At 35.9% G+C, this 19,354-nt stretch overlaps 3 protein-coding genes across 12 annotated transcripts in view; 1 reads left to right on the forward strand and 2 right to left on the reverse strand.

Moving 5' to 3' along the window:
* The window catches only part of LOC107635950 (SWI/SNF-related matrix-associated actin-dependent regulator of chromatin subfamily A-like protein 1), a 94,804-nt gene extending 82,670 nt beyond the window's left edge, over window positions 1–12,134 (reverse strand). For 2 of the 9 annotated variants that reach the window (XR_002347620.1, XR_002347618.1), the window contains exon 1: window positions 11,750–12,037. Coding sequence is in view for 3 of the 9 variants with exons in the window: in XM_016339579.2 (XP_016195065.1) it covers window positions 9,758–9,943; window positions 10,127–10,163; window positions 10,257–10,315; window positions 10,485–10,610; window positions 10,734–10,836; window positions 10,915–10,937 (534 nt within the window). In the remaining 6 variants the exon portion in view is untranslated. Of the gene's footprint in view, window positions 1–4,556; window positions 4,572–9,469; window positions 9,944–10,126; window positions 10,164–10,256; window positions 10,316–10,484; window positions 10,611–10,733; window positions 10,837–10,914; window positions 11,173–11,749 lie in introns of those variants that run through there. The other 7 variants (XM_016339579.2, XM_021103250.1, XM_021103258.1 and 4 more) reach the window with 7 other exon arrangements.
* Window positions 12,481–16,845, forward strand: LOC107636024 (2-C-methyl-D-erythritol 4-phosphate cytidylyltransferase, chloroplastic). 2 transcript variants are annotated; one of them, XM_021103240.1, is made up of 13 exons: window positions 12,481–12,638; window positions 12,778–12,930; window positions 13,010–13,101; window positions 13,176–13,247; window positions 13,331–13,386; window positions 13,619–13,698; window positions 13,783–13,865; window positions 14,054–14,131; window positions 14,549–14,617; window positions 15,066–15,134; window positions 15,228–15,274; window positions 15,597–15,687; window positions 16,566–16,845. In XM_021103240.1, the coding sequence occupies exons 2-13, from the start codon at window positions 12,807–12,809 to the stop codon at window positions 16,590–16,592; spliced, it is 888 nt and encodes a 295-aa protein (XP_020958899.1). In that variant the 5' UTR covers window positions 12,481–12,638; window positions 12,778–12,806; the 3' UTR covers window positions 16,593–16,845. The 2 variants fall into 2 exon arrangements, with proteins under 2 accessions (XP_020958899.1, XP_016195051.1); XM_016339565.2 differs by lacking the exon at window positions 16,566–16,845 and adding an exon at window positions 15,796–16,140.
* Window positions 17,083–19,340, reverse strand: LOC107612713 (CBL-interacting serine/threonine-protein kinase 20-like). The gene has a single exon (XM_016314429.2). It carries the CDS (start codon window positions 18,568–18,570, stop codon window positions 17,197–17,199), a length of 1,374 nt encoding a protein of 457 aa, XP_016169915.1. The 5' UTR covers window positions 18,571–19,340; the 3' UTR covers window positions 17,083–17,196.

The following is a 19,354-nucleotide window of genomic DNA, read 5'->3' on the forward strand; positions in this document are numbered from 1 at the left end:
AAATATAAGAAAATAATGATGATTAAAAACAATGTGAACAATAAATTTAAAAAAAATAAAAAATTTAAATTAAAAATTTTAATTAATTATTTAATTACAAATTTTAAAATTTAGAAAATTAGAATTAATAATTACACACATTCGCACTACATACGGTTACTTCCAATTTTACCATAATCTCCCAATTTCTTGTCTATGCTCAAAATTTGTCGTCGTCAATTTCCGGTCCACTCCCAAAACTCGTTGTCGGTATCAGAGACGGCCATTCTGATGCATCAAATACTGCCGTTTTTCCTAACACCATTCAGCCGCTGCCCGTGCACGCCGTCGCAATCTCATCCCGCGCCGTTGTACCCCCGATAGCCTGTCGACGCCCATGCATCCCACGCCAATATTGCTGCAACCTGACCGCGCGCAATATTTTTTTATTTAATTTTATAAAAAGACCTAAATATCATTTTCTTTATGTTGGACAAAATCTATCTCTTTAAATTAATCAAATTTTAAAATTGAGCTAACTTATATTTATAAATTTAAATAATTTAAAAATAAAACAATATCGGATTGATTATTCATGTACAGTCAATTATACTTATACTCCTCCATAAACCCTAATTTCTGATGTTTAGTCATACAAAAAAAAAAAACAGAACACATCTAAAAAACAAAAGAAATTCAAAAGAACTGTTCTAGTGTTCTTCATCTTCCTTGGGTTTTCTTACATCTCTCTCAAAGAACGTCTCTCTCTCAATTCTCAGACTGAAACTCTCTCTTCTCTCTCACACTAGCCCACTATAGTCTCTTTCAGTCTCACTCGAATCTCATCTCAGTCACACTCGCCGGCGTCTACACGTGTCGCGGCCTTCCCTAGGATCGTCATCGCTCGTCGTCTTCTGGTTTCGGGACCTCGCTGTAGACCGTAGTCCGTTGGTGAGTCCCTGCATCGTCGGTTCTCCTATTTTGTCTTTTTCATATCTTCCTTCTCCTTGTATTTTGAGATGATGCTGAATTACTAACCAATTAATTTACTTTGTTTCTGATATAAATATTGTTGTAAATCATTGTAATAATTCTCTTTAAATTGTTCATTTTATAATAATTGATTCAAAGAAGTTGTACCAACTTGATCTTGAAGAAGAAACAAATTATCTTTTGAGAAAGAGGAAGAAGAAGAAGAAGCTCTTTTCCAGTGGAGCTTCCACGGCACCTGCCAATTTTTTTATGCTTTCACAGAATTCAATTGTAATACCGTATCTAATGCGTTTGTTTGTTGTGTTTCAGGTATTTCTAGGAATTTTTTGCACAAGAGACGCACCACAGGTGGAAAGAAGAAGGTTTGAGGTTTGGAGGAAGAAGAGAAAGTATGATTTCACTCTCTTTTTTAATTCTCTGTTTTTCTATATTTTTTTTTGAAGTGCCTTAGTTTCAAAACTAAATTCTCCCAAATTTTAACCCTCGTCTGAATTTCAACCCAAATCCTCTATCCATATTCAATACCAAGATAATGGTACATAACTTTGTAGTTGATTTGAATAAGCCCCTTGTTGATCGATGATTCTAATATTTACTTGGATCACTGATTTCACGTTATTACTTTTGGATCATATTTACAGCTGTAGTAATTTTTGGAGACTGATTTTGAATATTTTTTCCAAATTGACGTTATTACTTGAGATCTTATATGTGTGGACATGCAGATGGCCTTCTATTTCCGTCGTGGTCAATGAGACTAAAAACTATAACAAACAAATTAATAAAATTGTGTCACTGCACGTATGTAAGAAATCATTGAAAATTTCCAAGTGCATATGTTCTATTTCCATGTGCCGGAGGTGGGTAGATGGTGTATCTAAATCTATGCCATTTAAGCAAATTGCTTTGATGCTACCCTAGACTGGCATCTTCAGTTGCATTTGGCATTTACTTTTCTAGCCATATAACTTATTCTCAGTTACTATTGTCTGGTTGTTGGTTGAATAGTGCATGTTTCATTCTCTCCCCTTGATCATCCTTTATTTCTTTTGCTTTCTTTTTGTATGGTTGGAATTTTGGATTCTTTGAGAGTAGTTATTAAGATTTGGTTTGTGGTTGCTGAATTATACTAGCGTGTGAACATTTCAAGATTTATGGCCATCTAAACTAGGATTACCTAACAATAAACATATATAGAACTTTCTTTTGTCTAGGATGTCACATAAAATAGGGTAAAGATTTAGGGAAAAAAAAGGAGTGAATCATCTCTAAACAATTTTGCAAACTTCAGCAGAATTAAATGACATTCTCTCATTTGACATGATGAAAATAAGATTACAGGATGATTAGCATTTAGCATTACTGAGTGGGTTTGTTTTGCAAATGTGGTGTCCCAAGCTTATTTCTTATTGGATTTTCCATCATAGTTAGAATTGAAGCTGCCAAGGGGTTCAAGTGGCTTCTAAACAAACTGAATATGTGTTCAGGAAGTGGTAATAACTCTGAGAACTGTAGAGTAGATAGACCCCAACGTCAGGAAAGGCAGGGTTGATATCTTTCGTATTCCTCGAAGCTGATAGCACAGTACTAGTTGAGCATATTGACAACTTTGGCGTTGAGTTCTATCTTCTTTTTATCTTCATAATTCCATTCGGCCTCAGTCTTAGAAATGACTACACTATCTGCTGCTGTTTTGGTTGGGACTTGGGGACCATTCAAGATTATCTTCTAAATGTTGTAATATACTAACTAAACAAATATCTTCATTCTCTCCTTCCAATAGCTGTAGTTCTTTCCATTGAAGAACGGATGTCTGTTGTGTAGGTCACCATATTGGAACCGTTGTTGTTCGTCATCAGGATCTTTTCTCCAAACTACAAAGCGTAATCTCTTTGAGACCAAGCTCTGATACCAATTGATGGTTATCAGCGGCTGAGAGAATAGGGGGTTGAATCTTAGCCTTATTTTTTACTGAATATTACTTTACTTTTTCAAGGAAACTTAGGAGATGTTTTTACTTTTGTCTCATATCGAGTTGAGAGACATTTTTATTTTGTCTCTTAAGTAAATAGAAACAGAAGCAAAGTAGAGAAGAAAAAGTAACACCCAGATATATCCTGGTTCAACTACTTGGTGCAATGTAACCTACATCCAGTCTCCATCACAATTATAATGGAATTTCACTAGCCTTTTCAACACATTACATACATCAATGTCTTTCATAGGATCTACCCAATCCTATCTGGGACAAATCCTGATTCTAACCCAATCTAAATTTGACTAAGGCTCAACCTAACTTTCAACAGCCAAGTGCTAACCTAACTTGTAAAGAAATCACCACAGGATCATGAAACAAAATAGAAAGATGTACAAAAAAACTCTGAAATATCTTATGATTTTTCTCCTAGTTTAACTCACTGCCTTTTACCTCTCATTGGCTTTTTCTTACAAATCTCACCATATTTTCTCCTAGTTTTTTTTCTTTCTTTCTTTCTTGCTAAATGACGTGATCGAAGTGAAAAGAGAGGGGAGAGAGAAGAGAGGACTTTTGGCTTTCGGTGGAAGCTTCAAGAAAATTAATTGAAATAAATTTGGGGTTCAAGTATCTGAACGTGGGAGTAGGTAACCATATGAGGCTTGAATGATTTTAGGCTCATTTCTTTATTTCCACATATTTGGTTCATGGACTTGTGATAAGCTTTGGCTTAGTTATGATGGACCACAGTGTGTGGACTTAATTGTTTGTTCCTTGGGTCAAGATGTTTGATTTATTTTTTCTGTACACCAAACCAAATAAATTAAACCAACAATTTATAATTACCCTAATTCTGTAGTATGACTAATATCGTTGTTCGAATTATGGGTAACAGATATGGCAGTATAAGTAGTTTCTGAAGGGTTACTTAAAGAAGATCATTGAGATGGTTGAGATATATCTGGTTCCGCAATTTAATTATAGTTTTGATATTGCTAGTAAAGAATAGGAAGTGTAGTGTAGGGCTTCCCACATGTGCTAACCCAGTTAGCCAAAGCATGAACAACATTAATAAATATAACAACAATTGTAATAAACCAACAAAAAAAAACATGACATTCACCTGATAGCTCCAGCTGTTGCTTTCTCAAAATAAACACGTGAGTGCAACCGGTCTTGAAATTTAAGCATTTTCATATAAGTACGCAAAGTCATTTTCCTCAAGCAATATGAATGAAAATCAAATTGATCTTCAGTAATATCTGCATAATGTTTTTCATTGGTATCTAATGTATCTAGACACAATTGTAACAATTTCTCATTGGTATCTAATTTAATTGTAATCCTATTATTATTAGGTTAGAAATTAGCAAATGCAGCAAATATTGGAGCACTGGGAGACAGAATAGCAAAATTGAAACTTACTGCTTCCTTTACGGTGGAAAGGGCAGCCATCACACAAGCAGCTCATACATTGGCAATGAGAGTTTCAAATGGCATCTATTTAAACAACCCTGCCCTTTCTGGCATTAGGGGCTATCTACTCTATCCATTTAAACAACTCTGCCCTTCCTGGCATTGTGGGCTATCTACTCTACAGAGTTATTACCACTTTCTGAACACATATTCAACTTGTTTAGAAGGCACTTGAACCCCTTGGCAGCTTCAATTCCAACTATGATGAAAAATCCAACAAGAAATAAGCCTGGGAAACCATATTTGCAAAACAAACCCACTCAGTAATGCTAAATGCTAATCATTCTACAATCTTATTTCCATCATGTTAAATGAGAGAATGTCATTTAATTCTGCTGAAGTTTACAAAATTGTTTAGAGATGATTCACTCATTTTTTTTTCTTAAATCTTTACCCTATTTTATGTGACATCCTAGACAAAAGAAAGTTCTATATATGTTTATTCTTATGTAATCCTAGTTCAGATGGCCATAAATCCTGAAATGTTCACACGCTAGTACAATTCAGCAACCACGAACCAAATCTTAACAACTGCTCTCAAAAAATCCAAAATTCCAACCATACAAAAAGAAAGGCAAAAGAAATAAAGGATGATCAAGGAGAGAGAATGAAATATACACTATTCAACCAACAACCAGACAGTAGCAACTGAGAATAAGTTACATGACTACAAAAGTAAATGCCAAATGCAACTGAGATGCCAGTCTAGGGTAGTATCAAAGCAATTTGCTTAAATGGCATAGGTTTAGATACACCATCCACCCACCTCCAGCACATGGAAATAGAGCATATGCACTTGAAAATTTTTAATGATTTCTTACATATGTGCAGTGACACAATTTTATTAATTTGTTTGTTATAGCCTTTAGTATCATTGACCACAACCGAAATAGAAGGCCATTTGCATGTCCACACATAAAATCTCAAGCAATAACGTCAATTTGAGAAAAATATTCAAAATCAGTCTCTAAAAATTACTACAACTGTATATATGATCCAAAAGCAATAACATGAAATTAGTGATCCAAGTAAATATTAGAATCATCGATCAACAAGGGGCTTATTCAAATCAACTAAAAAGTTCTGTGCCATCATCTTGGTATTGAATATGGACAGAAGATTTGGGTTGAAATTCAGACAAGGATTGAAGTTTGGGAGGATTTGGTTTTGAAACTAAGAGAAACTAAGGCACTTCGAAAAAAAATTAAGAAAAACAGAGAATTGAAAAAGAGAGTGAAAGCATACTTTCTCTTCTTCCTCCAAACCTCAAACCTTCTTCTTTCCACCTGTGGTGCGCCTCTTGTGCAAAGAATTCCTAGAAATACCTGAAACACAACAAACAAACGCATTAGATATGGTATTGCAATTGAATTTTATGAAAGCATAAAAAAATTTGGCAGATGCCGTGGAAGCTCCACTCGGAAGGGCTTCTTCTTCTTCTTCCTCTTTCCCAAAAGATAATTTGTTTCTTCTTCAAGATCAAGTTGGTACAACTTCTTTGAATCAATTATTATAAAATGAACAATTTTAAGAGAATTATTACAATGATTTTACCGATAATGATTTACAACAACATTTAGATCATAAACAAAGTGAATTAATTGGTTAGCAATTCAACATCATCTCAAAATACAAGGAGAAGAAAAATCTGGAAAAGACAGAACAGGGAAAGCAACGATGTAGGGACTCACCAACGAACTACGGTCTACGGCGATAACGAGGTCCCAAAACCAGAAGACGACGAGCGACGACGACCCGACGAGTTGTTTCTGTCGCCGACGACGAGGATCCTAGGAAAGACCGCGACACGTGGAGACGCCGATGAGTGTGACTGAGACGAGATTCGAGTGAGACTGAAAGAGACTGTATTGAGCTAGTGTGAGAAAGGAGAGAGAGTTTCAGTCTGAGAATTGAGAGAGAGAGACGTTCTTTGAGAGAGATGTAAGAAAACCCAAGAAAGATGAAGAGCACTAGAACAGTTCTTTTGAATTTTTTTTATTTTTTAGATATGTTCTTTTTTTTTTGTATGAATAAACATCAGAAATTAGAGTTTATAGAGGAGTATAAACATGATTGACTGTACATGAATAATCAATCTGATGTTTTATTTTTAAATTATTTAAATTTATAAATATAAGTTAGCTCAATTTTAAAATTTGATTAATTTAAAGAGATAGATTTTGTCCAACATAAAGAAAATGATATTTAGGTCTTTTTATAAAATTAAATAAAAAAATATTGCGCGCGGTCAGGTTGCAGCAATATTGGCGTGGGATGCATGGGCGTCGACAGGCTATCGGGGGTACAACGGCGCGGGATGAGATTGCGACGGCGTGCACGGGCAGCGGCTGAATGGTGTTAGGAAAAACGGCAGTATTTGATGCATCAGAATGGCCGTCTCTGATACCGACAACGAGTTTTGGGAGTGGACCGGAAATTGACGACGACAAATTTTGAGCATAGACAAGAAATTGGGAGATTATGGTAAAATTGGAAGTAACCGTATGTAGTGCGAATGTGTGTAATTATTAATTCTAATTTTCTAAATTTTAAAATTTGTAATTAAATAATTAATCCTAAATTATAGCCATTTTCTTCTCTGTCGTCATAGGGTTAAAATTTAGAGTTTATATATATATATATAGGGATATTTTAATTAGTCTTTATAATAGGAATATTGTAGTTATTTTTTATAAAAAAAAAATCTTAATTTAGACCAATTCAAAATATAAACTATCAATTTTTTGGCCATATCAATTTATTTAATATAATTTTGATAAAAATAACATAGTTTCATGACTTCATCAATTATATATATTAAATTTTAATTATTTAAAAATATTCGTTTTAAGCGTATTTGACTACTTGAGTGACTTTCGCAACAAATATATTTTATCCTTTTATTTAAAATTCCTTTTTGCATGGAGCAAGAAGCCCCTATCCTCATGTGCAGGCATTTGATTTCACTGAGGGACCTCACAGCCTTTAACTATCCAGTGCTTTCCTAGCTTTTTGCTGCCGCAGCATCACCGATCTCGTTAGATCGGAGAGAGTGATGGCGGAATTGGATGTTGCTGAGTCAAAAAAACGACAAACGGAGCAGGTTGAAATGGCAAAGGAAGCGTGCATTTGCCTTGTGTCGTATGAAAAGTTGTTTGTGATCAAACTAAGCAATTTAAAGAAACAAGAAGTTGATGTCAAAGATTGGAATTGTTTGCCTCCACCACCGTTCGATTTCGATTTGGAACTTCCAGAGCGTGAATTGTGTCCTTTCGAGTTCGACTCCAAGATCTATATGGCAGTGTGCTGGGCGCCGGGTAGACTTCGGCGTGCGAGGGTCTCCTGGCCAATCTACGAATTCAAATTTGGGGAGCGCAGAATTGAGCGTGCAGAATCACTGGATGATGCACCGCTCCCTTTTCACGATGCATTCATCACAAACACGCCAGGCTCAGGCGATGTTTACTTCTATAATATGGAATCACGGGTCAAAGATTCATCTAGCTCTTACGTCCTTTGTTCTGGATCTAGAGTTTGGAAACCGTTAATCGCTCCTCCTACTGTCAGCGACTCATATTTCCGATATAGCATGTTCGTCCTCAACAACAACCTCTTTTTTTCATCGAGTAGAAGAGACATCTGTTTGGCCCGCTTCGACCCCATAAAAGAAAATTGGACGACTAAACCCGCCTCTGTTAACAATCTTTCGAACTTCATAAAGGATAGGCTCATTCCCGGTGATAACTACGGTCTTATTACTTATCACCCACACATTTCTGTGTCTCTTCCGGGTCTTGGCAGCAGCAACTACACCGTTTGCCTTACAAATGAATATGTGGGGGAACCTCCTCCTAAGGGACCTTTAAACAAGGTCTTTGCCATTCTCGTTAACCACCAGAATGGCCGTGTCGCATTATATCAATACCTTGATGTATGTTTTGAGGGTATTCAACCCAGGATGGGAGAATCGGCCAGATTCAATTTTGTTGACCTTGGCAACGGGAAGCTGTGTGCAATACTCTCTGGGGATCTAGTTTATTCCAAATCTAATTCACATGCGCTCTGCTTCTCAGTTTTCACACTGTCCGTGGACTTTGCAGCATTGCAACTTGACAGTGGGGCTCCTCCCATGGAGCGAGATTTCTTACAAGTGACTGTCCATAGGAAGAGTGTCTTCACCATGGAGGACTGTGGGCTTACTAATTGTATGCGCCATGCGTTTGTTTGGCCACCTACTAAGGGAGGAAGATTTCAGCACAGGACAACTATGTCATAGTAACATTTCTTGTTATTTCTTGTGGCTTGTTATTATCCTTAGTCGTTTTCAATAGGATTACGAATGAACAATGAATTAAATATTAATGTCTTTCAGTAATATAATCTTGGTTGAATTGTGTCTATATTCTCTTTTGCTCAGCATACAAAATTACCTGTGCTTTTTGAGATATTTACATTATTGCTGCTGAGCATATTAAATGATCAACTCACTGCTTTCTATTTCAAAATACATGATGCATTTTAAATAATTAATTGAACTAATAGTCCACACGTATTATGTCAAAAGAAACATTTTGAAGTTTCACTTAAAATTAGAATGACTCTTGTTTGAAAAATTTAGTTAAAAAATTTGATTTGAGTCATTTATAATATTGTCAATTGATTACATTATTGATTAGATTAAGAAAATAAGAAAATAAAAAGAATGTCCAAGTTACAAAAATTCAAATCAAGTTTCTAAATGATTGAAGGGAAATAATGATGTTATTTTTAGTTTTTTTTTTAATGTCATTCCTGACATGATTTTTTTATTTATATGTTTGTAACTTTGTATAAATTTAAGGGAAAAAGTAACATTATCAGAATAGGTCATGTTCCTAAACAAAATAAGCTAATGTGGTGGTCAGTTTTAATGGAAGTGCTACAGAGGAGTTCTATGAGTCTATTCTTTCAAAGATGATCATTTCTACAAAATATAATGATACATGCATATGGATGTAAAGAAATTTAAAAAACATAGGGAAGCAAAAAGTTAAGAACAAGAAGTGGAAACCTAAAATCTAAGGGTGACTTTATCAACATTTTCTTCCAATATATATTTCACATAACCAAACCATTATCTCCAGCATAAGCAACATAGTTTAGTGTCCTCAGTTCTACTCAAAATCTATTATTTGTTGTACAATGGATTTCGGCTTCAAAAGGCATTTGTGTCATCATAGGTGAATTCCCCATGTAAGCACATGTGGTTAAATACTACGGGAAAACTTCTGCATGCAGACATCAACATTTAGGCTCCGATTCACTTGCCAAAATCCATTTTGCATATCTCGCAAGTCATGACTGACAGGTCCGTCTCAGGTCAGGCTGATGTTCCGACCTATCCACTTTATCACATCTTCTGACAAACTGGTCAAGAGTTCTCTGCCTTGAAGGGCTATGCTCAATAGTAGTATGCTTTGCAGGGCTACTCAATGGCTGATTATTTGACACAGCTAAGGTGTTCTCATGGCCATCTAACATCTGATTTTTCAATAACTAAAATTCAGAATGGTTTCTTAAAAACATCAAAAAGTTAACTCTCAAATACTACTCGAGTATAAATCTTGACAAAATATAAATATAAACCAGAATAGAAACCTTGAAACTAAGCATTATGTACATTTTGCATTACATATGATAGTTCAAGAAGATGTAGAAATGTACCTGCCCCAAATTATCCGGTTTGAATTGCACCACATCCCTAAGATGTAAAAATTTAGATCATCAATGCATAATAAATGTTAAGTCAATGTTATACCAAGCAGCGAAAGACTGCAGAAATAACAGAACCTACCATATGATGTCATCAACCATATCATTTGCCAACAAGTAGTATATATTTACTGATGAGACCTGTAAACAAGTACTAACTAGTAAAAAAAACAGAAGAGCGCATGTTGTCTTTGCTACTCAAAAATTTAGATATGAGAGTTCTTTTCATTTGAGATCCTATCTGTTTTCTTAATGTTGTCATGCAACTAGTAACAACTCTCTCCTTTCTACTTAATGAGAGTGAGAATACGTGGCCAATTCTATGAGCGCGATCTTCGGCCTGAATTAGGTCATCTGGAGTCCAGGATTGTTCAGCAAAGATAACTGTGCTTGCAGCAGTTAAAGTTAATCCAACTTCTCCAGCTTTAATGGATTGCTACATGATAACATGTCACATGAAATCATTATATCTCAAGCACAAATACTAACCAATACAACAGAAAAGATGCTTATAACGGAAACACATGGAAGAAATGCACAACGAAAAATAGCACCATACCAGAGCTGCCTTGATATAATCTTTTCCTGGAAATCTGTAACCAATTGTTGCCTTGTGCAGCAGGTGTACCTCCATCAATCCAGATGCAACCCACTTTTTTCTTCTGAAAATTTTCAACAGTTTTTGTAAGTGTTTATAATTTCCAATATAAAAAAAATGAGTAAAATTGAACTGGTCTTACAAGAAGCCACTCATGTATTGCATCTATCGTTGGCTGATGGTGCGCAAATATAAGAAACTTGCAACCTGCCAATAGCCACATGATAACCACCAATAGCCCAAATGAAATAGAAAGATGGAAGCAAGAGAAAAAAAACTTGAAGCAATCAAACTTTCAAATTAAGCATACACAATGATTTGGGGCGACTGGAAGATGGATGAAATATAAGAATTAACATATAATCTAGTTTACAATTCGTGTTTATTGTGGCATACGTATTAAAATGTCATATGCTGACATTTTCACTACACTGTTCAGCCAATTTAATTCATTCAACTTATGGTCCTACATTAAGGGGAACCAATTGCAATAAAAGCAATAAGCACAAGAATTATGTTCCATAACTAGCTCAAACATAAATAACCAGAACTGCATGATGCTATACTAGTCTCGAGATATAGATGCAAAACACAAATATGGATGGAATAATGCCAAAGTGACAAAGCAAAAGGACCATCAACATGGAAAAATATGTACTGCGAAACAAAAATTTACTTTGCTATAACAACTACTATATGGATGGAATCCCAAATACTTGACCAGCTTCCCCCCAACGGAATTATATAAGCCAAGCTCAATTCTCATTCAGATAGAAAATAATAACATCAGTTTCCCAATTATAAAGAAAATGAAAATAGAAGAATTATTACCTGAACTTTATAATTAGATATTTCTCCTAGAACCTTCTCTGCTTCTGACAAGGAAGACAGCGGGAACATCCATAACCTGCAGACTCAAAAATTTTCAAATAACTAAGCCCTCAAATCAGCCAATCCAGAAAAGGAAAGAAGCATACCTTGTTTTGTCCCTGGTTTCAATGAGGAGGGTAATGCTCTAGCTCCTGGATTGCAATACAAACACACTATGAGCAGTGCTCCTTCCAAAAACTGAACCACAGAGTACAGGGAAGAATACTAAAGAGTAAAGACTATAGTACCAAACATCTTTTGATTCTTCTGCATTGTTTTCTAACGTTAAAATGAGGCATACACACGCATGAACAACACTTTAACAAAATTACCCACACACCAAAAGACAAATTTAACCCAACAAGAACAAAAAGGAAAGCAAAGCTAGATAAACCCCATGAACAATACAAAATGGGAAACAACATGAAATGGAAAAAAGAGGATAACTTTACCCTCTAAGGAGACAACTCTTAGAAACTATTTAACAAATCAATAAATTATTCGTTCCGATTTCTATTTTTGAAAACTTTTAATTTTTTAAAAGAAAAAATGGTGAATCCTATTTTATATTTTCAAATGTTTTTACTTTTTAAAAGTAGAAATTAGTGTATTGAATTTGATCAAATTTAAAAATTTAGACGTCTGATTTGTTCCTTTCTTCAAATTACCAACATAAAAATTACTTTCCGCCTAATTCAACAGGAGAAACCAACTTGGACCAAATTGATCCTACCATAATTGACTTCTACAGGTAATATGGGTCCCACAATCACAGAGTGCACCAATCAGCTTCATCCAACTCAGTTCATCGCCTATGAAAAATATTAAGTTTCTTTGGCCAAAAATGAAATTACCAAAAAAAAATCCACCGTGTTACGAGTAGTAGTAGCAGCTGGGTCGTCTACTCTGCGTCCTGTCTGAGTCTCTTGGTCTCTCAGCTGTCTTCTGCTGTCGCCGGAGCTCATTGGTGCGAGTTCTGCCATTGCGTCATTTCAGGTAGGCCTCCTCCTCGGCCCTCCCTCTCAACTTCAATTCATTGCTATTCAACTTGAATTGCTCATGGTTGTTCTGCTTTTGCTATGATATCATATACATATACCGTTAAGTATTAAGAATTGAATTGTTTGTGGACCAGGCGAGGCAGTTATTGTTTTGAGAATTGAGATGGCGGTTGTTCAGTTTCAAGCTACTATGTGTCTGAATCGTCCCCTTGGCTGTTCTGATGGGCGTCTATGTTTTGCAAGACCTCGTCATTTCCTTCCCGAGAGATCCTCCTTCCCAAATGCAGGCAACTAAAAAGTCAACGCCTTTTCAATTTTCTTTCCTTGCCATTTGCCAATCAACTCATTGTTTCTTTGTCTTGTCAGCGCTTCAAATTGCCACTTCAAGGACAAATGCTTCCATTGCTAAATCAACCGTTACTCTCTGCTCTACCCAATCCCAATCCCAAACTCCCCAAGTAAGCTACTTACAAATCCTTACAATTTCATATCATATCAATCCTTCAAATTCTCTCTGTCTGTTGTTGTGCAGGAGTCGTCTATTGTTAAAGAAAAAAGTGTCTCCGTTGTCCTACTCGCTGGAGGCCAGGGGAAGAGGATGGGTGTCAGTTTTCTTTCCTCTTGTTATGTATTTCAAACAATTTTTTCTCACACTCACCCATTCATCTTTCTTATGGATGCAAATAGGCTAACATGCCCAAGCAGTATCTTCCACTTCTAGGTCAACCAATTGCACTCTATAGGTAACATCTCAGTTATAATATAGTATCGAAACTTATCCTAATCTTAATGTTGGACCACCTATTGATGTTCAGTATGATATTATTGATGCTAAGACCATGATTTCAAGAGACATAATTGGCACTCTATTGATTTTGTTTGGCCTTTGTATCCTCTTATGCTTTATAGTGTGTTTCATTCATTCATTTATTCATTTACAATATGACTTGATATATATATGTCAATCCTTTGTAGTTTCTACACTTTCTCGCGCATGGTTGAAGTGAAAGAAATCATTGTCGTTTGTGATCCTTCATACAAGGACATTTTTGAAGGTTTCTTCCCTTCCTCCTTAGCTTAAGTTCTGTAAACCAGATATTTGCGTCTTGGTTACTAATAATTCTTTTCTTTTCCCTCAGATGCGAAAGTGAATGACAAAGTAGAACTTAAATTTGCACTTCCTGGAAAAGAAAGACAGGATTCTGTCTACAATGGGCTGCAGGAATGTGCAGTTTATTTTTCATTCTTCTGTTAATTTATTTAAGGGGGAAGAGTGGGTTTAAATATTAATGATTATAATTTTCACCCCATCTTGGTTTATTTCTTAGCTTTTCTTTCCAAAGAATGATAATTAGGGTTGGAGTGGAATACTAAAATTCTTAATATCTAGATATCCTTTTCCTTTTGCAGGCTGTTGATTCAAACTCGCAGCTTGTTTGCATTCATGATTCTGCAAGACCTCTGGTGTTATCAGAAGATGTGAAAAAGGTTTAGGCTGAATAAGTGTCTCTTGCACAAGATACTGCGTAAATTGCTTTTGATTTCTCTTAAAGTTTCACATAAATATAGTTAGATTAGTCTTATGAGAGTGAGATAATGAAAGAATCCCTGTCTAATAGACAACACTAATACAGTCTGGAAAAAAGTCCACCATATTTTTATATCAGTTGTTACAGCCTACTGTCAGAGGTTGATATGAAATAAGAGTTAAGAAAGCTGTGTGCTTTACTGTTTTCACTGTTAAGGCTCTTCTATTGTAAAAATTAAATGACCTTGTTATGGGAGAGTTCTACTAAAAATGCTTGCGTTACATGGTGACGTGTCTCTCCTGAGTTTGGTGCTATGTCTGTTTACAATTTAACTTAGAGGAATGCATAGACTACTCACTTGTAATGTGTTTTTTAGGTCCTTAAAGATGGATTGTTGAATGGGGCTTCCGTTCTTGGTGTCCCTGTGAAGGCCACAATCAAAGAGGTATTTTTTGTTGTTATTTTTTAGCAACTCAGTTTCCACAGTCATGTTTCATGTTACTTTTTGGGTCCATTTTTTAAATTTTCTTTTTAACTTTTTTAAAAAGCAAATCCTGATGGATAATTCACAAGCTTAATATTTAGTTTGCTACACTAAAATAAATTTGGTGCAAGTTGAAGTTAAGTTATTAGTGAGAGATTGAATTCAGTTATTTGTTCCCCTCAGCATTTTTTAAATGCTGCACTACTATGACATGTTTTTAGCCTCAGCTAACTGTTTATTTATAGTTAATAGAAGCAGCATTATCTACAAGAAAGTGTGCATAACCGAATTTCTTCCAATTTAGATTAATTTGTTTTATTATGTGATTTCGTACATAGTGCATCTATTATATTTCCTCCTCTAAAATGAATTTGGAAATACTGACGTTTGTCCGTGAATCCTTGTGCAGGCAAACAATGAATCATTTGTAGTTCGAACACTGGACAGAAAAACGCTATGGGAGATGCAGACCCCTCAGGTAAAAATTGTAAACAATAATATACTGTACTTCAATTGTATGGTTAAGAATTGGGTAGTAGTTAATTGTTTTGATTGTTATCCATTTTTACAGATAATCAAGCCCGAGTTACTAAAGAAAGGATTTGAGCTTGTAAATAGGTAGTTTTTCATTCTTGTGCTTTATATAGTTAGTTAGTACTTGCAAACATCAGGATATGTTTGGTATGGGAGTACAATAGGGGTAAAACTTGCTTAATGAAATGCAATTGTAAAATTAGTAAATTATAGGAGAAGATTCATGAAATTCTACCCCATATCTATACCCAAACCAAATACACCCTAAAATGTACAGTTATTAAGAAAGGAAAAGGAAAATATACTGTCATCCTATAACATGGTTTGGTAGTTGATAAGAATCATGGCTGTATAGAATAGAATCTTCTAACTGGTATGATTGTGCACCACGCCACCTTGTCTACAGGGAAGGTCTTGAGGTAACAGATGATGTATCCATTGTAGAACACTTGAAACATCCTGTTTATATCACTCAAGGATCTTATACCAATATCAAGGTAGGCATTCAGTCAAACTTGTCTCATAATTTTACGACGTTGTTAGCATTGAAGAATGAACTACAAAATGCATGAACTAATATGCAATTGGGAACTGTTGTTTTACAGGTGACAACGCCTGACGATTTGATATTAGCTGAGAGAATATTGAATTTACACTCTGTAGAAAAGTCCTCTTAAAAAGTTTTTGCCATTTGAGGAAAAATCATTCTCAAATGTATGTTTGCTGAATTAGAATGCTTTTGGTCCTCCTGCAAGCAAAGAGAAATGTTGAACCGGCTTTGATTAGGCAAATTCTTTTTTAATCTGATACCAACTTCATCGTCACCCAATTAATAAAGCACTCATGAGGGCATGACTCATGATCCAAAATGCAAACGATTAAAGTTTATTTGTTTATTTATATTTTTATCTTCCAATAAATTGCTTGATTAAATAAAATCAATTTCCCAAGTTTTAGAAGCTTTTCATTACAAGAGGATGATAATTAACCTTTCTCTAACTGTTAGTGTAGTTGTTGTATTATGACTTGGGATATCAATATTCATATATCATTTCATTCTTAGCTAAGTGGGAATACCACTGTACTAGCTTCCTAGTTCCTATTACTCTACACAATAAATTAGGCACCAGTGATGGTGACAGCTTGACAAAAGTCTTGTATACCCTCATTGGCTTCATATCTGTGTCTATCTAGTGAGATTGAAAATTAAGCATGTGATTTGGATACCCTCCTCTCTAACTTTATTACTAATAGTATGGTATCCTACCAATAACGATGATGGTTAGTGAGTTTAATTTCGACATTGGAAACATGGAGGAGTTGCAATTGGCATGTAGCATTTATTTTAACTGAATTAATTGTTTTACAATGGCAGATCAGATCAGATTCACATACCGGGTAGAAATGGAAGTGGTTGGTTCGTATTTGCCATATAGTCCTTCAACAGTGAATAACAATAGATGCCAGAATTTCGTGCTTATTATACATGTGAGTATAAAATCAATGAGCAAGGTTAAATTTCTTTGTTGCTAGCCTTGAAGTTGTTTATATTTGTAACAATACCTGCAAGGATCATTACACTTAAGTCTCTTAGAATGTCAGGGAAGCAGGGATTCAACTCTAAATTACTTGGTCCAATAGGCCATTGACATTTAGTATTGATGCAAGTCAAAAGCTAAAATCCTTAGGTAAAGTGGGGTCTTATGATATCATCAAACTTGTTCAAAGGTACAATCATATCAGCTGAATAGAACTAATAAGTAATAACCACTAACGTAAGAGTATTTTAAATAATGCTGGAAAAAAGTTTAAATCATCTCTCAAAACTTTGTTTCTTATATTTTGTGTATTAGACTTTATAGAGGGAAAAGTAATTTATGAAAGGCAGAACATTGAAAGGAAAAAAAAAAGAAACAACTATATAGTGAATTGACATTTGGATTAGAATGCATGGAAGCACCTTGAATCCAAGTAGAGTGCTATATGCTACTATAATTATTAATTGGTTATTGGTGGTTGTGACATCCTTGCCAAGCCAAAACAATTTCATCAAGGAAAGGCTTAAGATGGTGCTCCAAGAATGTGGTGTATTCCAATGAGTCCCCAAGTACCTTGTTGATCTCAACAACATGAAAGGAATCTGTAACTTGGAAAATCTCTGTATCTATGCTGAGTTGGCTGGTTCCCTTTGTATTTCTTTTTTCCAACCTAACAACTCCATTATTCCTCATCACCTTAAAACTATTATCCATCTGTCCTATCTCCTCCAGCTTTGATGCAATCACTGCTGGTGGCATTCTTGTTATAAACATTGCATGTTGTCTCTGACTGTTATCTTTCTCAAACAAGCCAGAGAGATCAAACCCTGAGGAAAGTGCTATGATATCAAACGCATTGAAGCGATACAGCTTCATGGGAACTACTACTTCTTCATCTTCTTCTCCTGAGTAGGAGAAGGACGAGGAGGAGGAGTAGGTAAATGCAAATGCAGCCTCAACATCGGAGATACAGTCATCACCACCCCATCTTGGGGACAAAGGTGGGAGATGGGATAATGCATTGTGCTCATACCCCTTTTGGAACCATCTACTCTCCATAATTCTGGGAATAGTAACTCTGGTTATTGGATTAGGATCAAGAATCCTGTAGAGAAGCCTTTTAGCATCAACAGGGAACCATTGAGGGCACTTGAAATCTGCTTTGGCAATCTTTCTATACATTTCAATGAGATTCTTATCCCGGAAAGGAAGATATCCAGCCAACAGAACATAAAGAATCACGCCACAAGACCAAATATCTGCCTTGGCTCCGTCGTAGCCTTTCTTCCTAATCACCTCTGGAGCCACATAGGCCGGAGTTCCACAAGTTGTGTGAAGAAGGCCGTCACTCTTTCTGCTCTCCGTCAAGGCGCTCAAGCCGAAGTCTGTGACCTTGAGGTTCCCATTTTCGTCCAAGAGAAGGTTCTCCGGCTTGAGGTCGCGGTGATACACTCCTCTGCTGTGGCAAAGATCAATGGCATCCATCAATTGCTGGAAATATTTTCTGGCCAGGTCTTCTTTCAACCTCCCTAGGGACACCTTGTCAAAAAGCTCACCACCTTTGACATATTCCATCACAAAGTATATCTTGGTCTTGCTTGCCATCACCTCGTAGAGATGCACAATGTTGGGGTGCCTCACGAGCCGCATCACCGAGATTTCACGCTTGATTTGCTCAGCCATGCCAAACTTCATCACCATATCCTTGTTAAGGACTTTGATGGCAACACTCTGCCCCGTCTTGAGGTTCCTTGCATGGTAAACTTTTGCAAAGTTTCCTTGCCCAAGCATACGCCCCACCTCATACCTTTTCATCAGAATGGTTCCTCCTCTGTCCTCCATTTTCTATTGGACAAAAGGAACCATGCATAAGAGAAAAGGAAATTGTTCAAGGAGGGATAACATGACATGCCCGCATGGTAAGCTGGGTCATGGAACCGCACCGCATGCCATTTGGAATTGGCAAGGGTTGGGGTTGAGGTTCAGATTGAGCCTCATAACGCATATAAATTGCCCTCTTTTTGCGGAGGAATCAAGATTCCAATGAGTGGGGATCTTGTGTAAAAATAGTGATGCTAAGATTGATATGATTAAGCATCTCCAAATCGGATACCCTTCACTTCTTTCTTATCCCTTTTGTTGACTCCCTCTCTAAATATAGCAAAATAAATTAGGATACGGCTATTATAGTATTATTGCTTGTCATATGATGCTGCCATCCTATGCATGCAGTTTTGAGACATGACACAATTTATTAATTTAGTAAAAGAGATCGCCGACTTGACTTAGCATAGATGCTCAATTAGCATAACGTATTAAGAGGGAGTTTGGAACAAAAGCTACTCACAGTACATTGGTTTCAGATTGATTGCACCTCTATGCGAAACTGTTTCTTACTGGCGTTCATCGCAGCCTATAGACGCATGTTAATAGGCGAATGGTCAGAGATTCAAAAACCAACCCACCTCCATTTATCATATTCACAAAAGTGGCCTCCTAACTCGAACTCTCTCTCTATTCCATGTCCTTTATATAATAAGCTCTAAATTAATAAAAAAGAAAATAAAAAGAAATTATTAATGTGCTCTTTGATTCATCCATCTGTTTCATTTCTATTTTTTGAAGT

Source organism: Arachis ipaensis, chromosome B01, assembly GCF_000816755.2.
Source record: "Arachis ipaensis cultivar K30076 chromosome B01, Araip1.1, whole genome shotgun sequence".
NCBI lineage: Eukaryota > Viridiplantae > Streptophyta > Magnoliopsida > Fabales > Fabaceae > Arachis > Arachis ipaensis.